The 24,363-nt window shown below is 38.4% G+C and overlaps 1 protein-coding gene across 1 annotated transcript in view; it reads left to right on the top strand.

Annotated features, from left to right (window-relative positions):
- Nucleotides 1-24,363, top strand: part of LOC117374768 (voltage-dependent T-type calcium channel subunit alpha-1I-like) — a 240,336-nt gene that overhangs the window by 136,266 nt on the left and 79,707 nt on the right. The window contains exons 8-12 of the mRNA XM_055223783.1: nt 5,120-5,465; nt 7,306-7,679; nt 17,767-17,918; nt 19,407-19,592; nt 23,923-24,040. Coding sequence (XP_055079758.1) covers nt 5,120-5,465; nt 7,306-7,679; nt 17,767-17,918; nt 19,407-19,592; nt 23,923-24,040 — 1,176 coding nt within the window. The remainder of the gene's footprint in view (nt 1-5,119; nt 5,466-7,305; nt 7,680-17,766; nt 17,919-19,406; nt 19,593-23,922; nt 24,041-24,363) is intronic.

Genomic DNA, 24,363 nt, shown 5'->3' on the forward strand with positions numbered 1-24,363 from the left:
AACTTGTGTCACATCTTCAAAAAGACCAGTTCCAAGTCCAGATTCTAGCTGCATGAAACTGAAACGCTGACTCCTCATGTTTAGTCCTGACTCTGGGCACCAGAAAATTTCAAAAGTGCAACATGTTAGTTAAAAAAAAAAAAATCGTATTACTACCAGACATTGTAAGAGTGAACAGCTGCAGCATTTTGAGAAACTACACAATAGTCCAGTGGTTTAAGCTTTCAGATATATATCTTAGAAGTGATGTTCAACATGTAAACACATTCATTTTGACCTTTGTAGAAACAAATGTTACAGCAAGTAATAAGAATCAATACAACCAGCTCACTTTTCTAAACTTCACTTCATTTAGAGATCGTGGGAGGAAACAAAACCAGCACTTTGCCTGTCCTAACATGAATATTTAAGAAATGTAAATCATGTAGCCGCTAGCTTATATGCTTATTCTGCTGCAGACCCGAATGTGAACGCAATAAACTGTTATGAATGCTGTTAGTCTGTGATTTATAGTTGCTAACGCTAATGCACATATTCACTTTACAAACACTACAAGGTTCTAAAGGTCCAGCTCTGTGCGTGAGTACAATGCCCGACTCTCCTCATGCACGCCTCACCTTGATTTATATCTTCACTCTGTCATCCTTCTCTCTTAAAGGAACAGTATGTAGTCTGTGCTCTTAGAGTAAACAAACAAACAAACAAGGATAACAATAACAACTGAACCTGGGTTGCCAGTACCTTAAAGCAGATCTATAATGCAAAATCTACTTTTTTAGAGCTTTTAACTATATTATAATTGTTTCCCTCACCATTTACTCACCCAAAGTTGTATTTGGAGTGATCCATGCATGTTTAGGCAATCTTTAATCGCTCATTTTCAAGACGCCAAATTGCCAATGAATCCCCGTTTTTACCTCCACCGGTTTACCCCCACTGCTCTGTACTTACTTTGTTCCTTAATTTTATTTTCGTGATCAGTGATCCACGCAAGAACTGTGCATAGTCATTTTGGTACTTTTTTTTTTTTTTTAAATCTTTTGCGTACTAGTGTGATGTGCAGCTATCTTTTGGATGTGCCGACTATTGACGGATGTGCCGTTGTGATGACATTTACGGCGTCATCAGCTCCCGTTGGACACTGTAGTTTTCTAATGCGGAAATTAGCGACTGTATTTGATTTGAACACGCCTACCTCATACAGTTCCTTTAAGCCTAGTCTACAGCACATACAAGCTCGCACATATACAGTTACATAATAGATATAATTGACCATAGATTAGCTGGTAGTGTTAGTCCATTGATGAAAAGGTTGGTGGTTTAAATCCCATTCTCGATGTAAATATCATTGGTTGAGCAGTCTGCGCCACACACCTACAAGCTGGCGATGCGATTCCAGCACCCACAGATGAATGCTATCGTCGTGTCCTTGGGCAAAACACTTAACCCCCCTCTCCCCCAGTGTCTTTGTGCACTGGTGTATAAATGCAGATGTGCATGGGGTAGTGGTTTCTTGATGTAAAGTGCTTTGATTGCCTTAAAGTTGATACTAACACTATATCAAAATTAGATGTAAATTCAACATTGCAGTTAGATTTTTTCATTTGTGATCTTCTACCTAATAAATCATAATAATCAGACTTGGATAATAGTTTCAGTTAAGAATAATTGTTGAATTAATGTTGCCACTATGTACAACTGAAGGATTCAAACTGATATATTCATTAGAGTGGCTTTGAGGCTCACTGACAGGGGGCCATAAACTAGCCAACCATTTAAGGCACTGTTAAATCTCATAGGCCCGTTTTATAAAATGCATTTGAGCTCGGATAGTCTCCTCTCCCTCGGTCCTTTCAGCTCTGTTTCATTTCCCAGAATTATTCCGTCTTTGAGCAAGATTTAGGTCTGATTTGCACACGTCCCTTGTAGCAATTTTCCATGGCTTGCACAAACATGGTCTTTCTGCATAGTGCATTATTCATTGGACTATTATCTTATGCACTTCACCAGAGAGACAGTACAACTCAAATACAAGTCAAAGGCCTAAGTCTCAAGTCAAGTTTGTATCTGAAACTGTATGGGTGTAACAGAAACTTTATGATTAAGTATCGATGTAATCCGATTCAATTATGTGCTTATTTCCAGAGAGTAGAGTAGCCAAAAACTGTTCTCAAGAGTAACATTACTTCAAAATAACATTATTTGAGTAGAAGTACAAAGCAGTGGCCCAAGAATTTATCTAAGTCAGATAAAAAATGTATTTGGGAAAGCTACTACTCAAGTAAGGAACTGTCGGAATCTGGTATTTTTAAAGAATAAAGACAAAAATGAGACAAACTAAATCATATCTGATGGAACGGTGCAAGAAACATAAATACTCAAATCATTTCATATTATCGACATAAAGCTTTTGTCACTTTACTCACAGTGTGAAGAGGAACCACAACTTTTACTCAAGTAAAAGTACTGTTGGTCCAGTGAGGTTCATTGGGTCTTCTGTGAATTTAATAGGTAACAAACTAAGCCTTGGCCTGAAAAAAATAATCTATTCAAATAAGAGTACTGTTACATCAATAAAAATATTAATAAAGTAGGAGTAAAAGTATGCTGCTAGAAAAGTACTCTAAAAAGTATAATTTCTTTAAATATCTACTCAAGTATATGTTCATTTAGAGTAAAATGTTAATGAGTACTATCCACCTCTCCTTATTTCCAAAGAGGAGACTATAAAACTTTGGGTAACTAATTGCAAGACACAATTTATAATTCAAAGAGCCTGAAGAACAAGAGGGGTGTGTTTAAATTAAAGGCCACATATTATGCAAATTTGACTTTTTTGAGCTTTTAACCATGTTGTAACACAGTTTCCACATCAAAAACATACCTGGAGTTGTAGTTAGCTTCATTGATGTTTGTTTGATGAATCCTGTGTAGAAAGTACGCTCAAAAAAACAATTTTCTCAAGATTTCCAAGGATTGTTGCATCATAGGTAGAAGCCCTGTACAGATTAAGTTGATAAATCATCTCCATACACGTTTTAAGATGATTTAAGCTCAAATCAAAAATGGAAACAGAACAGTTTAAAGTCTGGATTTAAACATTGTCAGAGTAGAGGCCTGTCTCACATCTTCATGAAGATTGTTACAGATTTTAGCTGCATAAAAAAACTGAAACGCTGATTCACCATGTTTAGTCCTGACTCCGGGCACCAGCAGGAGGCCGGTCCCTGAAGTCCAAGAGTTCCAGATGGTTCGTATGGCAATAATATGTAGAGCATGATACAAAATACAGACAACATAATGAAATTTCAGTCGCTGTTAATATTACCATGAGGTCTGGTAAACTAGACCGCTTCGCCTGTATGAAAGCTACAAAATATGCAAGTGGTATATTTGTTGGAGAAAGTGCGCAATGTATTTTCTACATAAGTTTTGTGATATGGTTGTTATGTGCTGGCGCTACTTTTGCCCCATTATCTTTGTGTCATTTTTTTTTTGATAAGGTTAGTTTGGGGATGTTCGCTTTTTGGTTGGTGATGTCAGCACCGGCTTCTACGGACCTGTACGGGGTTGGCCCGGCACCTCATCCTTTTGTTCTGTTTGGCCGGCTCCTCAGGGCCACCTTTCTGTTGTTTACTTTGTTTTGGGCACTGGAGGGTTTTGGCATTTTAAAGTAAATTAAAATTAACTTAAAATAAAACCATTGAACTTTTTGTAACCTATTTGAATCCTGTGTCCTCTTTGAGGAACACAGGATTCACAAAACAAATCGTACTGATCAATCACAATAATTAAAACACATAAAAATGGCTTTGAACATTCATTTCATGAATGTAAACAAGATACGCTTTTAATCACCGCTACTTCAAACATAATTCTAGTGTTCTCATCAAACTGCAACAACCGTACACTAAACTCCATTCACGATATAAAGATGTGTCGATGTAGTATTTTCTAGCTTTAACGTTGACTCCTTTCATCATGACATGGAGTGAAAACTGTTGCCAAAAACACAGAACAATAAAGAATTCATTTTACTTTATTGACTGATTATCAAGCGTGTCAAAGCATTATTTTTGCACAGCTTCCATTAGTTGCATTGCATTTTTACATTACACTTATCATGCTTTTAACCAAAATTATTATCATTTGCATGGAATAAACATTGACATACAAGCAAGTTTCCATATTATGAATTAAAGTAACTTATGACAATCATTCATCAGTCCTTCACAGTGGATGTGATTGGATTTACTAGCTCGAGGCCATGTGGCTTTCCTGTCTCTTTTCGTCTAACAAATAAGAAATGATGTGCCTGACTTTGTACGAACTTTATCGACAAACTAAAACAATACAACATTCAACAGACGACCTAACAATGAATTAAACAAGGCAATAATGTAGTCCAATTCGCTCCTGAACGACATGCTTTTACCGACAAGAGGGCCGGCTGTGGACCTCTCCATTAGAAAGTCCCAAGCTTTGACTGTTTGAAACAATTAGATTAAAATGTGATTAATTGCCCAGCAGCACTGTGGCTGAGTGGCTAGGACCATTGCCTCTCAGGATTTTGGGTCTGTGTGAAGTTCGCATTTTTTTCCTTGTGTATGGGTGGGTTTCTTCTCCTGTTTCCCCCATCAACCCAAAACATGCACCAAAGGTCAAATCCTACAAGAGTTTTTTTTTTTTTGTGTGCAAATTTTGGATTCTAAATTTCATAAATATATATAACTCTAACGGATAACAATTGTAATGCCGATATATTCTTAATTACAAAAACATTGGACATGATGTACAAGTTATAAGTTGGTGTTTTGGTTCTCAAGATGATTATCTAAGTTCCAGTTCCAGTTCCAATGCTGAAATCAAGTTGGTTTAAACCGAAAAGTCCTCTCTGATCTGAATCATCACTACCAAACCCCAGCACCTACAACCAATCATGAATCAGTGCTAGTGCAGCCTCAGTGAGTGAATTCTGGAGGTTCTGAGCTTTTCACATGAGGCCTGTTCATATACTGAGAATGAGAAAAAACTTGTACGTGTCCTCTATCTCCTCTATCGTCTCTAGCAACACAGGAAATACATTTCTTTTAACCTTTACCCATCTATTCTTCTCCAGATCGGCTCCTTCTTCATGATCAACCTGTGCCTGGTAGTCATCGCCACACAGTTCTCTGAGACTAAACAGCGTGAGCACCAGCTGATGCAGGAGCAGAGGGCTCAGTGCCTGTCCTCGTCCACCCTGGCCAGCATGACCGAGCCGGGGGACTGCTACGAGGAGATCTTCCAGCTGGTCTGCCACATACTGCGCAAGGCCAAGAGGAGGTCGGCCGCCCTCTACTACAGCCTCAAGGGGCAGACTCCTCCGGCAGCGGCGGGCAGGGGCAACAGGCGGCCAGCAGGGGGAGCAGGAGGTGGCGGGGGGAATGTGGGAAGAGAGAGACATCAAGCCAGGCAACAAAAAGGTGAGTGACAGTGAAGTAGCAAAATGAGTGTAAAATAAACTTGTGATGGAACCAAGGCTTAATTTGAGCCGAAACAAGCCAGAATAGGATCCGGCAACTGTCAGAGTGCATTCTGCCAACAGTTTTCTTTGATCCGGTAACTAGGCTGGAGTTTTACCTTTATTTTCAAGGTCTTGAATAATATAAACACAGACATTTGTGTTTTAGATGAAGTAAGACCATATTTCCGTGAGCCGTAGGCTATGTCTCATCTCTTCCGCTCGTCTGCTCTGAATTCTGAATCTAAATTGCAGGCAACTCACTTTTTTAACGAGTCAAAACTTCAAAATGTGATTCATTTGTTCACAATATTAAATGCACTTTGACAACAGAGAGGGCAGACGAGGAAGTCCGAAGCAGCATTAGGACTAAATACAGGTGAAGTCACGCGCTCTAGGCTAACGGCCTTATGTGAATGAACAGCTTTTGTAGAACTTTTTGTTCCAATTACTATAGATCAGTGTCAGATTGCGCCGATCCAAAGGCAGAAAGAGGGGAGGGCTGTGCTCTGTTGCGGGGTCGGGAAGTGAGTGCGTGGGAGTAATGCATTAGCAAAAACAATGTAAAAAAGTAAACAAACAACAACCTAATAAGCTGCTGGGTCAGTATTGTTATACGTATATCATACTATTGTGTCAAAGACTTTTGAATGAACGCTGTTTAGTCTTTAGCATCTTAAAGGAACTGGGGGCCTATTTAAGATTTTTATATAAAATCTCATCTTTGTCACCAGGTTTGAGGTAGACATTTTCAAATTAAACAGGTTTTCCAACAGTTCTCCTGCTGATTTGTTCTTAGTTAAGAGAAAACACTGGACATGATGTGCAATTTATTTATGTTAAAACTTTGTGTTTTAGTTCAAAACAATTATCCAATCCGAAAGCAGAATCAGCCTCATATGAGTCTCTCATTTGTGTTGCCAGTTTCAAACCTGAAATCCATTTGGTTTAAACCTAAAAGGATAATTAATAATAATCTGAATCAACATTTTGCTACATGTGTAGTCAAAAACTGACTTTGCATTTAGTTTATTAGAATTTTAAGTACAGAGTTATGCCAGACATCACAAAACAATTGTAATGATAGAGAGGTTTTACTTATAAAAATGTTTTCAGTGAGTCAGATTAGTTTCAGAATTCCCAACACACTGTTCCATTATTACATCTGATACACTTATATTGTCTTGTATTGATTCTTGTTATAATTTTAGACATGGAGCTGCCGTCAATTTCATCAAACATGTTTTTCATGAATTTCTAAACCTGTTCATCATCAACAGAGCTCAATGGATAATCACATTAAATTGAAATTGCAATTTGAAAAACAAACGTCTGAAACACTTGATTTTTGTTTCAGATTAGCAGATCGTATTTCACACTAATTCTCCACAGTGTGTTGGGCTCTGTGAAATGAATCTTGATTTATTATTATTATTATTTAGTATTGTTCAGATCACAATATTCAACAGAAGAACTGAGCCAGATGCCTTTCCTTTGCCAACCATCACCATTAATGTAACTTTAGTGGACGATGAGACAAGGCTATGTGCTTTGACCATAGGAACTGAGCCAGCTACTCTCTGGTTTGGAAACAAATACTTAACTCACTGCACTACCACCAACCCCAAAAAGTTTAGCATTTGTTTGCATTTTAGTCAAGTAGTTTACGTCATTCAGCTGCATTATTAAAATAGTTATATAGTAAAGTATTTCTACCAATATTCTCACTTTTTATCTTTTCCTTCCAATTCAGTCTTTCATCTAACAAACCAATAACTAAATTTGCATTTTGTTTTTTCCAGTTTGCCGATGCCCACATCCGTCCAAGCAAAGCCACGACTCCCAGCCACTGGCAAATTCCGTCAGTGTAGCTTTACCTGAGGATGTGGAAGAATGTCCTGTCTGCTCCCTGTCCATGAAAGAGAGGACAAAGACTGCAGACGAAGAGGACGGAGAGGATGAGGAGGCTGTCAAGGAGCCGGACCGCGAGGACCACACGGAGGACCAGGTTCAGAAGAAAAAGAAGAAGCGTTCCTGTTTGGGATACTGTAGAAGCATCTGGACGGATATAAGGAGAAAACTATGGGGGATAGTGGAGAGCAAGTACTTCAGTCGTGGGATTATGATCGCGATTCTGATCAACACTATCAGTATGGGCATCGAGCATCACAACCAGGTAAGACTTTTTATTGTAAATTTGTAAAATGTTTGATTCTATCCCAGCTGGTTTTGACGTATACATAAAGTTTTTCATGTTTGATTCAGAGTTTAAATGAGGTACTTTAAAGGACCCATATTACGCAATTTTCTGATCTATGTTAAAATGCTGTTTCCTCATCAAAAACATACCTGGAGTTGTGTTTTGTTTCATTCACACATGCTCTACAGTGTTTTTAAAGTTCATACACCTTCACTACAATCATTTGGATAATTTTAGCCCTGAAATAGAAAATCTCTACTCAACAAAAGTTAAAAGGAAGCTGGAATGGAGTCATCAGGATAGAGTCTGTATTACAGTTGTCGACCAAAGATTCAGATCTCGGGTAACAGTTTAACAATGTTTACTTACAGATTGTAATATGCAAATGAAGGTTGATAGATCAGACAGTTGAGAGCGGGGTTGTTTGCAGTAGTCCTTGAGCAAATCGTGGGCAGCGGGATCAGAGACGAGGTAATCCGTACCTGTCGAAGTGAACTGGGTCGAAGGGTGTGAGGTTCGTACCAGTCGAACCTCACACCCTCCGGAGGCAAAGAAGCCGAGCGGGTCCAGGAAGCAGGATCACTGTGGATAGGCGGACGATCTGGCGCTGAGTGTCAGGTCCTCGGTCCCTTTGTCCTCCCCAGGTGCAGCTTGATTAGAGATTAGTTGCAGGTGTGCATGGGAGGAACCTGAATCTCTGCCCAGCTCCAGGCTCTGACGCAGAAGGAAGGGGGAAAACTGCACAAAACACAAGGCAGACTGGGATCTTGACATCTTCCTTCTCCAGCTTCTGTAAACAGTCTATGATCTTCTTTTTGTACCCACTGGTAAAGTCTTGTTTCAGTAATTTATACTGGGAAATCCACAGCTGTGCCATGATGGGCTCACCGGTCTCTCCTATTATGGCTAACTTACCGTATATATGGAACAATTTGAACAGGATGCATTCGCTTTATTTCCAGGCACTCCACCCACACTTTGGTATCGATACGTGGACGACAACTGGACTAAAATCAAAATTCAAGATCTGGGACCCATTACTGCACATTTTAATGCTGTGGATCCAAGCGTCAAGTTCACACAGGAAGAGGCCAAGGAGAACAAACTGGCCTTTTTAAATGTGTGAATGAAACAAAACACAACTTTAATTAGCAGTTCTACACTTCTGAACAGGGAGTCAAATAACCTGTTTCTATAAGTAATTAGCTAAGATCAGTAGTGGAGTTTACAAAGAACAAGTAAAGCATGATTTGTCTTCTTTGACATTTTAGCATCATTCACTTTTGTACCAGAGACGCACAAAGTTGACATTTCTTACATGCCCTCATTACACTGCCCGAGGAAGCTAACACTGTGATGTAGCCCCCCTTTTTGTCCCACGCTAACCCTGTGTGATATGTAGAGGAGTGGGCAGTGCGGAGGTGTAAACATTTAGCCTAGCTCCAAACCATATTCGCTACGTTTACATGCACAGACAACTCCAAGTGCGCTAAACAAACCAAATTTAAACTGCCCCAAAACCTGTCAGACCGTTCTTGTCCCAGTCTACAGCAGGTTAAAGAAGTGAAAAGGCGCGAACGAGGGGGTTACGAGGCATTCTGGTGCATCTAGTAATTGAACATTAGCGCTAAAACCTACAATTATGCTTTTGAAACAAATATATAAGAGATAGCACATTTATCTTGAGTGTTTGATTTTCAGAAATGCTTGGAATTTCGCAGCACAAATATACGCATTGAAGCTCCCGTAGTTTTCGCTTTCACTTTTACATAGTGGACCAAATCAAAGCTCGATGGAAAGGTCATGTTTTGTCATTACTGCTGATCTAAAACGAATCAGTACACGACCAAACACATGGCTTTTTCTTACCCCATGCAGTTGAATGCCTCTCCTAGTCTTCTCCTAATGTACAGCGGACTGAGCGGTTACATGTAGCGTTAAACCGAGTACGTACCGATTATTGAGAGTCAATTTACCAGGCCTGTTACAATAACAAATTTTGATACATTGCTGAAGTAAATATAGACAATAAACAATAATATTGAAACTAATCGATGCCATTTATACCACAAAAACTGTTGAAAATGTACAAGATTGTTAGAAATTTTGAGCTGCAATAAATAAATAAATAGCAGAATGAAACTCTTTACTACTTAGTTTGCCATAGAAGTTATGAAATTCAACTTTCTGTGGCTCAAAATCTTATCATATAGCCAAAAAACAACCATTCCTCCCCCATCCCCCAAAACTAGTGTTCCATCTAACATATATTCAGTGATAAGTCAATATAGTAATTTAACATGACAGTTCTGCAATTCAGTTTTAGGGTTTTCCTGACATGCATGTAAACGTAGCGTATGATGCAGTCTCCATTGTTGGCCCACTCTAACTCTATGTGACATGCAAAGGGCTGGGCAGTGCGGGGGCTATGGAGGTTGTTAACATTTAGCCTGGCTCCAAACCACACTGAGTTACCTAAAACGTGCGCAACAAAGCCTCTGGGGCAGGAGAGGCAGCAGAAGCAGGAGTCTGGGCGAGAAAGTGGAGGAGGCTGCCAAGAAACACTATGTAACTATAGCAGATACCAGTGTTAGGGATGGGTAATGTATAACTGTTAAGATTAGATGTGTGTGTGTTATTTATTTATGTTTTAAAAGATGTTCCCGCTCATCTTTGCGTGAAAACATCCCGTTTCATAAATTATGTAAATATTCGACCATGTGTTTGATTATTGGATCCTAAATTAATACTGTTGTTCTCTGACGTTTATGACGTTTATGATAAACGAACCCACAGAAATTAAGAAACACTCTTTAAACCACTAAATTGTACAATATTGACTGCAAATATTTCATTTTACTACATGAAATCCAACAAAATAAATACTGGAGTTAACCTTAACTTACATGAAAAATGACACAATATCATCTAGGCCACAAAATGTCCCACTACTGCAAAGAAAAAGTACACAATAAATACTGGCCCCTAAAAGATACTGTTCTATAATATATTTAATGATAAGTTGATATAGTAATTATTGTGGCAGGCTTAATACAAACTAACTGATAGGGGTAGAAATAGGCTGCCTGTTTATTTTGTGATTGCATTCTAGTACTAAGCACACTTAACAACACACAATTCATATTCTATTTATTTATATTTTGGTTACTAGGTCATTTATCTTAAAACGTGAGGACTAACAGGTGTTTGCTATGAAAATCCATGCATCCTTATATTTATATGATTAGCATCGGGGTCCAAACCTCTCTGTGAATTGTCTGAAACCAAACCGCACGTCCTTTGTGTCCATTGTGTTTGTTTCTTGAACTGTCCCTGTGTCTTTGTGTCCATTCAAAAGTGAAAAATGTATTTGACTCCAATTTGTGTTGAAATTCTATGTTAGAATTTAACAAATACATTCAGATGTTTGGTTTTTTTTACTCATTTTAATGGAAAATATATATGGAAAAATATAGTACTTCACTTTGAATATTTGGATTTGGTGTTGTCTTAAGAAAATTATCTGCATGGCTACTGAAAACATGACACAAACAGCACTTTGTATTTAATGTTCGTGAACAGCACTGAAAAAAACAAAAAATGATAAGGTAATGAAAAAAATAATAAAATAAAATGGAATGAGGAAGATTTTAAAGCTAACAACATTAAAACATGATTAAAAACTGGCATAATGTCACCTCTTTAACGAGGCCGTGTTTTACTGCTATAAAGTATTAACTGCTAACACATGCCGTATGAAGATCATCGTGTTTTATAAGCTTCACTTTCATTTTTAACGCTGAGTCTCCCTGAAGGAACAACATTATAACGCGGTAAAAAGCTCCAAAATAATCGAATTTGCCTAATACTCCCTCTTTAAGTAATTACTTCTTGCTTCGTGCACTAGAAACGCAGCAAAGGATTATGGTTTATGTAGTTCCAAAATTTTGCAAAGTCCATGATATACTTTGTGAGGCAGTTTTATAATTTTACTGAAATTGTGCCTACACTATATACCGTTGTGGCAATACATCCTTTGTTTTTTGTTTGTTTGTTTGTTTTTTTGCTCCCTTGCTAGTTGTTTTTTTTCCACCTAATTCCCATAATGCAGCTTTTTTGTTTCCGTAGTGCTCCCCCCATCCCCATTCGTGTTTTTTTTTTCTCTCTCTCTTTCTCCATGTCTCTCTCTCTTCTCTATCTATCTATAATTTACCCATGCCAAATCCCATAGACTCTCATGTGTTCACTGGCTTGGCTTGCATACCTCTATCATCTCTCCCTCTCTCTCTTTCTCATCGACTCTCTCCCTCTCTCTCTCTCTCTTCCGCCCACGCACCCCGACAGCGTATACTCTCATCTCGGAAGAAACTAAAAATAAACTGGAAACGTGTGCGGGGAGGAGGAAGGAGAGAGAGGTTACACAGCACTTTTCAGTAGTGTGGGCAGGCATTCAAAAGTCATAATCATAATAATAATAGTCATGGTTCAGACTTATATAACGCTTTTTAGACAGTTGACGTTACGTAACACTGCAGCGTTCGCGGTGGCCAGACCTGCCACGGGGCGGACTGGCAAAGATGTGGCTGGTGTTCTGTGCCGATGGCTTCTCTTATCGCTATTATGGCAGAGCTGAAGACAATTAGGAGGATTAATCGGTTGATAATGTAATTTTATATTGATTATAAGTATTTAGTGTTGTCACGATATTAAAATTTCTAGGAATAGACTCGATAGTCAATATCAAATCCATCATAATAATTTAAAAAACATGTTGAATATGATTTTCAGTTGTTATTAGCTTTACCATTATGGCGGAAATACTCTTTGGAGTTACGAAGTTTGTGAAAAGTGCTTATAAACGCATCTTGGTGAATAATTAGGATGCTCAGAATGCATAAGGTAAATGAGAAATACCTTTAGATCACTGCAACTGCTGTTTAAAATGAGTTAACTTTGTTTTTCACGTTTTTAAGATGGTAAAAAATCAAGTACAGCGCTTTTAAGTCTCAAGAGTGTGAACAAATAAATGATTAATATAGTAATTATGTTTTTGAGGCATTAAACTTGCATAATAATATCCCTGGTAACAACATTCTAACATGGCTTAAAGCTCACAAGAGTCAATTTTGCGTAATATTCCACCTTTAACATGTAGAAGCCATACATTTACCAACAGTAGTGGGTTGTAAAAATAAAATAGTAATGGTTAGAGACTGTACACATGTATACAGTAAGAATATTTGTACGGGCACATTTTGCTGCCAGCTCTTTACCGTATATAAAGGCAAACTCCTCTTACAGTGTACCCTTACTGCTATCGGGCCATTGAAAATTGTCCTAATGTGATTACCGTTTCATATTTTTCATATTAAATTCTGAGCAGGTTTTAGCTTCTCTCCTGAGTGCTCTAATCATAATTCTCTGTTTAATTAATGAACTAAAAATTGAAAAAGTTACTGGGTTGTTTTTAAAGAAAGTTGCATTAAGGCTCCAATGAGATTAGCTTTTGTCTCTGGAGTAGGTGATTCAAGTCTCCAATTTGCTATGCACCGCTGTTGCGTCCTTTGGCAAGACACCGTGCACCGTTTGCTTGCCTTAAGTGTTAATGTTGAGGTCTTTATAGTAGTGTTGACTTGGTGCTAAAATGGCAAACTTGATTTCGATGCTGAGGGATAGACTTGATACTCAGACGAAATGGTAATATAAAAGTACTATTATTTAATGTTGAAAATCATATTCTGTTGTCTAAAAAAGAGTCGGTATCGGTATTTATATCTGTGTAATCCCTCAGTCATCCAGGTAGGTTCCATAGTGGTCCATTGTTGTGTACTAGTCTATGTGGTTTTATTCTTGAGTGCAAATAAATAAAGAAAAAGTCAGTTTTTGTCCTGTGAATGTGACTTTTTTAGTATCGATACCTGCTCAAAACAGTATCTAGCTTTGATACTAGTTTTCGTATCGATACTATAAGATTTTCGATACTTTTGACTACCCTACTTTATGCTGGATCATCTTGTCTTGTAAATGCTATTGAACTGAAGGCTAGAATTTAGTTTCTTATAGTCGATTTGTTTTAATTAGTCTACCCGTATACACTATTTAAAGTTGCACTATGTAACCTTCCTGGTGGACGGTGCTTGTCATGCCACCTGCTTGTCATGCCACCATAACAAGTAACAGGTAAGCTCTGCGTTGAGGCGAGTCCACTCACAGTAAGAATGTATGTTTCAGAACGGTGAAAAAGTAGGACTAAATATTATTATCAATAGTATTAATATACATGATCAATATTATTAAAATATTTAATTACTAAATATTGAATTACATTTTCTGATAAGCATTGCAATTAGGATTAGATTTGCAGTTTGTGTTTTAATTGTAGAGTTCTGTTCAAAGTTCACATTTTAAAAGGGTCCAGAATAACAAAGACTGAAATATGAACTGACAAACTAATACAAGAATCACAGTTCAGAACCTGTTTGTACTAGGGTTGTTAAAAGTATTAAGATACTAATGAAACTAGTATCGAAACTAGATACTCATTTGAACAAGTATTGATACTAAAAATTCACATTCACAGGAGTTAAATTAATCTTTCCTGAATAACTTTAGAATGATTTTGAGCTGTTTCAGAACAAGTATAAGATAATATAAAAGAAAGTACTATGATTTAATGTTGAAAATGACATTCTGTTGTCTAAAAAATAATGTTTTTTACCATCATCGTGGTATAAGAATTGGTATCTATCGAGTGTACTCCTTAGTGTCGAAATTGAGTTTGAAATTTTAGTATCATGACAACACTTTTAAATTACAGAGTTACATTTTTTTATACAGAATTTAGTTGAGGAAATTGTGGTATTTCAAAAACTGCCACCTTTGCGCTTTGCTAATTGTACCTATTCAAATTCCGATTGCAATTATTCTTAGCGTTATCCAACATGAAATACCAATACTGCCTTCTCAAAACCCCGAATAAAGCGCTGCACTGTATCTTTGAGTATATTTTCCCCATAACATTGAACCTAAGCCAGATTGATTTCTCACCGCACCTGCTGAAACCGATTTGGCGAGATGGATCTCCTCTGACCGCATCGATCGGGCAGAGATAGCCACGTCCGATAATGGCAGTGCGGACGGACTGTGCAACCTCCGGGTATAGAGAGATATGAGAGGAAGATAGAAAGAGGGTGAGAGAAAGATAGGATTACGGAGAGGCAGGGTGACGCGCTTTGCTAAGTTTGGCAGGGCCTAGCTAGCGGTTTCCTTTGTCGGGGCTTCGGACGCACAAACTCACGGGGGGCATCACAGAAAGCATCTGATCCATATCGCGCAGTCAGTCACTCACGCAGGGGAGGAAGGGGGGATAATGGAGAGGTGTGCGTGCATACAGATGGAAAGAACAGAGAGAGGAGAAAACTGGAGATGATGGGCTATAATATGACTTCACAAAACTAGGATGAAACCAGCAGCGCCGACGTTTAAAAAGATGCTTCAAGAGTTGTTATGTGAAATGCCCAGGATACAAAATAATACACTACGACTTCACAAACCTGATGCGATGTGCAGGAGTTTCATTAGCGGCAAGTGTGCTGACTGTGCTGTGATAGCGCTTTGAAGGGGGAGTGACTTAGTGTGGAGAGCAAAGGGAGGGGAGACTCAGAGCGCCAAAAAACAAAAGTAAAACCTATTAAAGGTGTTGATAGAAGTGTATGTGGGGGTTGTTTTTAATGTAAAGTTATATTATGTTTTCTTACTGAATGGACACCTGAATAGAATTAAAAAATAAATAACAGGTCTAAACCAGGTCTACACTTGGACTGAAACTTTTCAAAACTACTTATAAATTAGAGTCAAACCAGGGATAAACAAGCTCTAAACTTGGACTAAAACTCACATCAGTGTTGCCAGGCTCCAGCAAATCAAAAAAAATGTGCACAAAAGCATCTGAAAAGCTGCCCAATACCTGCGGAATGTAGAGCGCGTCTGTATTTTCCACTGTATTTGTGAAAGTATCATTCCTCTGATGACAAAAATACACAAACTCACACTTTGAATGCTAGTCCACTATTCCTGCTGAGGACAATGCATACTCCCATTGTGTCACCGGGCAAGACACTTCACCAACCTTGCCTCCAGGCTCCGGTTCGCTGGTGTTTAACTGTGTTTGCAAGAGCAGATTCATTAAAACGCACTGTCCCCATCTAATAAGCTCATAACAGCAGCAGTTATGACACATGCTGAACCACACAGGATACTATAGGGAGGTGGATTTATACAGGTGGAGGGATTGAGAGGAGTATAGACTGTGTACTTTGGTGTGTGCTCAACTGAGAATGTCTGATCAAATGATATCCTTCTGTTCTCTTTCACTAAGACAGGATTAAACCAGGAAACACAAGGATCAAAGTCTATAACCCAGGATTAAAGACGTTTGAAAATAAAATAAAGTGTGTGTGGTCCACCCTACTGAAAAAAGAAATACATGGAGCATTAAATTTGTTTGTAAATAAATCATTTTAAATCATAAAACATTTTAAATATTTACTTATATTTAATATAACTTGGTGTAATTAAGAGACAAAAATAATAATTACCACCAATATACTTCCTCAGCCGTCTAAACAATGTCTAAACCAGGGGTAAACCAGGGTTAAACCAGGGCTAAACCAGGACTAAACCAGGACTAAACCAGGACTAAACCAGGGCTAAACCAGGGCTAAACCAGGGCTAAACCAGGGCTAAACCAGGGCTACACCAGGGCTAAATTAGGACTAAATCAGGACTAAACCAGGGCTAAACCAGGGCTAAACCAGGACTAAACCAGGGCTAAACCAGGGTTAAACCAGGGCTAAACCAGGGTTAAACCAGGGTTAAACCAGGACTAAACCAGGGTTAAACCAGGACTAAACCAGGGTTAAACCAGGGTTAAACCAGGGCTAAACCAGGGTTAAACCAGGACTAAACCAGAGCTAAACCAGGGTTAAACCAGGACTAAACCAGGACTAAACCAGGACTAAATGAGGGCTAAACCAGGACTAAACCAGGGCTAAACCAGGGCTAAACCAGGGCTAAACCAGGGCTAAACCAGGGCTAAACCAGGACTAAACCAGGACTAAACCAGGACTAAACCAGGGCTAAACCAGGGCTAAATCTTGTCAAACCAGGCCTACACCTGTACCAAAAACTAAACCAGGAGTAAGCCAATACTGAACAAGAGCTAAACCAGCAGGTAACCAGATCGATACCACATCTAAATCAACATTTAATGGGGACTTAACCTAAAACATTTTAAAACCTTCAAAACAACACCATCATCATACGAGGACTAAACCAATACCAGATCAAAATCAGGTCTAAACTGGTATAGCCATAACTAAAACTAATGAAAAGGTGGACTAAACCATTATCACACCAGGAAAGAACTGAAAAACTAAAACCAAATTCTGAGCTGGTCTGAATGAGTTTTAACAATTGAATCAGGTGAAAAGTGTATTTTTTTTTCTCCGTTAGCCCTGATTATAATATATTTCAGCACAGTTCTGTGTTATCTATAGAACGCCTGTTTTCCCCTCTGTCCTCTCCCTTTCTGACTATTAAAGATATAAAGGCTAGTCATTTTGCTCAGATAAAAAAGCACTTCTCCCGGTGACAGTTTGATTGACAGCTGCTGAATACACAATACTTTCCTGTGCAGATGTCCACGCGTCTATTGTCACTCCACTTGTGTTCGGGGATGACTGTGTTTTTCTGTCTTTTTAAAAATCTTGTCCACTCGTCGTATGTGGAGAAAAAGAGTTAGTATTCTTTTGTATTGTTTTCTTCTCTGCAAATTGTTAAAAATAGTTAGGCTTCTTCAGGACAGTATCCCAGATGTGTGCGAGTAAAAAGGTTCCCTCGTCCCGGTTTTAAAAACGGGGGGAAAATATAAGAATTAAAAGACTTTTAAAAAACAAATGACAAATACAAACTTGCAAACACTAAAAACTAACACCACCTTCAAAATCACAATTTTAACACGGTATATAATCAATAATTGTTTTGTCCACTTTCTCCTCCACAGCCTGAAGAACTGACTAACGTCCTGGAGATCTGTAACATTGTCTTCACCAGCATGTTCACACTGGAGATGATCCTCAAGCTCACCGCCTTTGGCTTCTTCGAGTACCTGAGGAACCCCTACAACATCTTTGACGGCATCATCGTCATCATCAGGTCTGTGTATGTGGAGAGTAACGCTGACATATTTTGTAACACTTTACATTTAAACATTACATGGTGGATTATACTGATATTAATAATCATTGAAAAAGGATGTGTGTCAGTGTTTTTACTTTCAAAGCTAATGCTAACTTTAAAGATGCATTATGTAAGAATTGCTCATTTCTGATGCAAGTATCAAAGAGGACCAAGAGACTGAAGCATAAAGTCAGAAGGGTTTAATGAGTTCTACACAGGTAAAGTGAACAATGAAACAACGGACTCTCAGGAAAGGATAGGAAGAGAGCCCTGAGATGTGCCTGTTGACAGCTTTTATAGGGTCTCCCAATGTGTGTGTTTGTGAGGCGGGTCTTCTTCTTATCAGCATGGTGGTATACATATAAGAAACTTTAGGCAACGTAGAAAAAGGTGAGTGTGAGGTAAATAACAGTTGCACTTGTTATTTACCTTAGCATGAGGAAATCAAGAGACCAGTTTGGAGTAGGGCTGCAGTGCTAAACAATACCTTGCAATTATATAACTTTTTATAGCTTTGCGTCATATGTTCTACAGTACGGCATGGAACTTATCAATCTTGCATTTATTCAATTACATGTTTGCAGTGCTGAAGACACACTGAAAAACATGTATTCTTACAGTGAGAGGGCTGGCTGGCCTCTCCATAGGTCTGACCTGTAACCTGGCCTAGTGGCGTGACCTGAGATTGTTATGTTTAACGTCAAACTATGGAACATTCCAAAAAAGCATCCCCATGGAGACAAGCATGAAAAGTTACTTAGTGCACCTACATTTACTTGATACATTTTACACTAGCTCCACAAACTTAAATAATCTATGTAAAACTGCATATGTAACTTTTCTGATAAGAGTGTATGTCATGTCCTTGCCTCCATTGATACAGTATTATTACTGTGTTTGGAATGTTCCACAGTATGTATTTATAAGCAGCAGGTCATTTATCACTGTGCTAAATAGTAGGGCAAACATACAAACTCTAGCCTTATAAATATTTGTACTTCAATACATCACAGTCAAACTAGCCCAACTTATTCATGTAAATTATGTAACGCAGTGTAGTCTTCCTCATTCTCCAATCACTCTACTGAACAGCCAAGCATTTAATATCACCTACAGTAGTGTAACTGACTGTACCTAATCAGCAGAAATAACATTACGGTAAAAAATAGGTCACCAAAATAAATGGGATTGACTTCGACTGGCTGAGAGGAATGGTGTTTACCTTATTTTCTGACCTGCATTGGAGTTTTCCCTCTCTGCACACATTTACTTTTTCTCATACCTCTCTCTCTCACACCTCAGTTCATTAAATATTTTGTTATATATAATGTATTTACCATTTTTGTGGCATTGCTCTGATTGCGTTTTCGTATCACCGTTTTGACAAATCTGTTTTTACTTTACTTTAGCAATGTGGCTCCTTCTCCACACCTGTAAACCGCTGTCCGTCTGTCTTTCTCCCAGTGTGTGTGAGATCATCGGGCAGGCTGACGGTGGGCTCTCCGTGCTCCGGACCTTCAGGCTCCTCAGGGTCATAAAGCTGGTGAGGTTCATGCCCGCTCTGAGGAGACAGCTTGTGGTCCTTATGAAGACCATGGACAACGTGGCCACCTTCTGTATGCTCTTGATGCTCTTCATCTTCATCTTCAGGTAGTAGACCAAACTGACCTACTTTACCTACTAGTCTATACCAGGATGTTATCTCTCGTTCCTACACGCTTTAGCATGACTTGAACCCGGCTCAAACATGGCCGTCCAATCAGATTTGTTTATTTCAGTGACGCATGTAAAACGAAGGAGCTCATTGGTTAGCCATCATATTGAACAAAATGACATTTCTCTCACCTCAGATGTTTAGAGTTTCAGCTGTACATGATTTTTACTGTCTCAAAATGTGTGTTTAAACGGTTTACAGCGGTCAAAAGTTATTCCCCACTTACCTTATGCATTATAATTATTCACTGCAATGCTTTTCGCAACTTTCAGAGACGAGAGCAAAGTTTTCTTATGACAGCAATGTTAACAACTAGTTTGCTAATGTGCATTTTTGGAAAATAAATTGTGTTTTAGATGCAGACAGTATACAGCTGACTTACTTTGACCTTAAGAGCTGCTTATACTGCTTAAAGTGTCCATATTACGTCATTTTCCAATCTGCTTTATGATGTTGTTTCCTTACCAAAAACATACGATGAGTTTAGTTTTGTTTGTCATTCATGTTTAACACACAAACCCTGGATATTTAGTCTGAGTTCTCTCAAACAGAAAACACTCTGTTAGATCTTGTGATGTGGTTATACAGGAAGTGCTCCAATGTGTCCATACACCTTCACTAGAATAATTTGGATATTATCAACCCTGGAATTACCAATCTCTGGTAAACAAATAGTAAAAAAAGGTATCTGTTAACTGCTTCGTGATATCACAAGGTGGAACAGAGCATTTTGAGCTTTGGAGATGTAAACAAACATATGTGAATGAAACAAAACTCAAGTCCAGGCATGTTTTTGAGAAGGAATCAACATTATAACATGGCTTAAAGCTCACAATTTCGCATAATATATAGGACCTTTAATATATCTGTCCTGGAGCAAGTCACGTTTTGCTCAAATACTGAAAAAATCCAGTTCAGGCCGTTTAGCATTCCACACAGACTTCACCAACTTGTGGGTAGAATTTTCAATGTTTTGCTACTGTTTCAAGTAAATATAGCCAATTCCACATCTACTTTGGTTGATGGGCTAAAATGTGCAAGTACGTGGTTGACAATATGGATCCTTCGAAAAGCATATCATTGCAGTACATTAGCTGGAGTAAACAGTGAGGCACCAGTAGCCCCAAGGTAAGACATGCTCTATGCTCTACAATAGGATTATGGTCCAATTCTAAAGAGTTGCGCTCTCTTCGGACTCACTCTCACGTGTCTCTGCTCTTTAAAAACGCATCTGCGCCGTGAAGGGCAGGACTATGTAAACATAAGCAGGTAGTGCCCGTAGACAGCCATTTTGTTACAGCGCTAATGAATTAGAGCCCCATGTTGGAATAAAGTCCCATGTTGGAATGTTGTTATCCCATCAAAAACACACCTAGATTTGTGTTTTGTTTCATGTCTGAGTAATTCTGCATTATCGCCAAAGCTCAAAATGCCCTGTTCCACCTTGGGATGTCATTAAGTGGTAATTTTAAGCTATTTTAACCTAGTTGTTTCATTAAAAATCTCTTAAGATAGCAGAATATCTAAAATATCTTATATTTTACTGCTGAGTGAAGCCATTTCAGCAGAGTAAAACAATAGCTATGTTTTTGATGAGGAAACAGCATTTTAACATAGTTAAAAAAGTATAATATTGGCCCTTTAGTTATTTGGTTTGTTAATATTGCTATTTTTAGACAAGGTTTGGTCCTGACTTGATCCTGGTTTATTCCTTTCGTAGACTTGGTTTGGTTCTGTTGTAGTATTGGTTTAGTACAGGTACCAGTACCAGTTCCAGTTTTTTTATATGTCTTGTGTATGTCTTATTAGTTAGTTACTCAATCAAGTTCAGCTGTCAGGGTTGATAACCAGCAGCATGTTGGTTCGACAGGTTTTTGGGGCTGAAGTGCCTTTCCCAAGGATGCAAGTTACAAGTTTGGATTGTTGCCTTTTATTTATTAGCATAATTACATTCTTTCTGATAAACTGACTATTCCTAGCATCACTGCAATCATTTGATCTTTTATTTCAAAAGGTCAAATAGAAAGACCAAACTTTCACTTTTATTATTACCGTAAATTTCAGACTATAAGCCGCGACTTTTTTCCCATGCTTTGAACCCTGCGGCTTATACAACAGTGCGGCTTATTTATAGAATTTTACTGGATAACGGCCCCTGGGGGGCGCTCTCTAGCTGTAAACGTAAAAGTGAGACAGACGTGGGGAAAGATTATGCTCTGAAGAATTCACTAGTTTTGATTTTGAATGCTCACCATGGAAAACACGAAGAAATGGATATGATGCAGTTTTTAAGATAAAGAAGGAAACAGAGCCACTGCACGTAAGCTTGGCATCAATGAATCGAACTTGGTCAATGTAAAAAGACGACAAAAGGAAATAACAGCAGATTTTCCGTGTTGGTGCAGCTTTATTTTCTAAACCTGCAGGTGTGTTCATCCCGTGTTGAAGGCGTGTTGGTGCCAATTTTCAGGCACAGTTTTAAAAAAAAAGTGTGTCCATGTACCGTTTTTCTGTGTAAATATCTCATGTTACAATATGAAAACCTGTGGCTTATATTCAGGTGCAGCTTATATATGTACAAAATTGATTTTCTTTTCAAATTTAGCTGGTGCGGCTTATATTCAGGTGCGCTCTATAGGCCAAAATTTACGGTATTTTGTTTCCATATTACAAACATACTGTGAGTTGTCTTTTGTTTTATTCACAATCATTTGAGTAATCCTTTGAGCTCCTCTGTGTTTTTAAAGTGCACAAACCTTCAACAGCTAATCAACTCCAGCGCTAGTAGCCATTGTTGTTAGCTTAGGTCTAACTGTTTTTACAATGCTAAAGGGAAGGTGCACCAAATTAAAATCTGTAAAAAATGCTTACTTGTTACTGCTGAAATACAGATAACTTAATGCCTGTAAACTTAAACAGATGGGACAGGTACTAAATTCAGTTAAATTAATAGGCAACTTCAGTCTGTTATTTCCTAAAGTTACAGCTAATCAACTTGAGCTCTAGTAGCCATTGTTGTTCATATTGTTGTTTGCTTTGGTCGAACCATTTATACAATGCTAAAGCCTAAGATGTACCAAATTCAAATCCATGAAAAATGCTCTTAAGCCTCTTTTTTGTACCTTACTTCGATTATTTTGGCTTTGGCCTTCTTTCATGTTCACCATTCAAGCCAAATTGCACCCAAACAGATGGCGGTGCATCCTGTCTACAGCTAAAGCTAGCTTGTGCGAGCCACATTTGGCATTCTGGCGATGTATGTGCTGCTCAGCTTAGGCTAAACTTTGAATCCGCTCCATAATTGCTGGAAGAATTGGAACGTGACCGGAATTTGTGCAGGGTGAGTTTTTACAGTGACAGAGTGCAGCGCAGTATCAAATAGAGTTAAAGTGGCACTAGTAGTAGTTAAAGTGGCCAGAGCTCTTTGTGTTTTAGAAAAGAGGTTACAATCACAACTGAACCTGTGTTGCCAGTGACTTAACCTGATAGAGGACACATACAAGTTTTTCTCATTCGTAGTATATGAACAGGCCTCATGTGAAAGCTCAGAACCTCCAGAATTCACTCACTGAGTTGCACTAGCACTGATTCATAATTAGCTACAGGTGCTAGAGTTTAGGTAGTGATGATTCAGTCCAGGCAGATCTTTAGGTTTAAACCAACTGTATTTCAGCACTGAAACTGGCAACCCAAGTGAAAGACTCATGTGAGACTTATTGTGCTTTCTGGATAATCATCTTGAGAACCAAAACAGCAATTTTAAGATAAACAATATTGCCATAATGTGTAGTAAAAGCCAAAGTTAAATCTGTCAACTGGACAAAAAGTTGTAGGAGTGAAGATGTTTGGCTGTTCATATAAGCTGCTTCTTCAGTTCTGGTCAGATTGCTTGTGGACACTGCTTTATATCTAACTACACTGAAACTGTAAACAGCTTTTGTTTACAGTTCCTATATCTAGACTAGGTTTATTGAGCTACACCAAGTGAACTTTGCCTGAGTCATATTTTGCATAATCATTCAGGCCCTTAATGGGTGCTCTCATACCTATTAGCATACTGGTTAGCTCTGATGTTTTCCTCATTTAGATATAGGTCTGAGGATGGAGTTATAAGTAGGAGATCATCATTAAATATTTGGGGACACTGATAGGGCATATGATTATGAAATTTAAAATGAACCGATTAGCCATTACTTTCAGAACGAAGGGAAAGTGTGAAGTGACATATATTCATGTTCTACTGAATCTATTGTGTTTGTGTTGCAGTATTCTGGGGATGCACATCTTCGGCTGTAAGTTCAGTCTGAAGACGGAGGCTGGAGACACTGTTCCTGACCGCAAGAACTTTGACTCGTTGCTCTGGGCCATCGTCACTGTCTTTCAGGTACTGCAAAGCTGCACTCAAACAACCACACTGCAAACAATATCTAGCACCCCCACACTTTTAAAACTAGATCTAAATTGTAATTGACAATAACTTTGAGTAGCAAAAATACTTCATGGTCTCATATTATGCTAATGTGGTGTAAGAGGGATTGTTGATGACTGGAGTGGCTGTTGGTGACTGGAGTGGCTCTTGGCTCAGAACAGTGTGAGGAGTGAATGAAACATGCATTAGTACCGATAAAAAATATGACTGTAATTATGATACAAATAAATGAAGCATGTCTATGAATATATTACTAAATGTATGTAGAACTTAACGAG

Source organism: Periophthalmus magnuspinnatus, chromosome 8 (genome assembly GCF_009829125.3).
Source record: "Periophthalmus magnuspinnatus isolate fPerMag1 chromosome 8, fPerMag1.2.pri, whole genome shotgun sequence".
In the NCBI taxonomy this organism is placed as follows: Eukaryota; Metazoa; Chordata; class Actinopteri; order Gobiiformes; family Gobiidae; genus Periophthalmus; species Periophthalmus magnuspinnatus.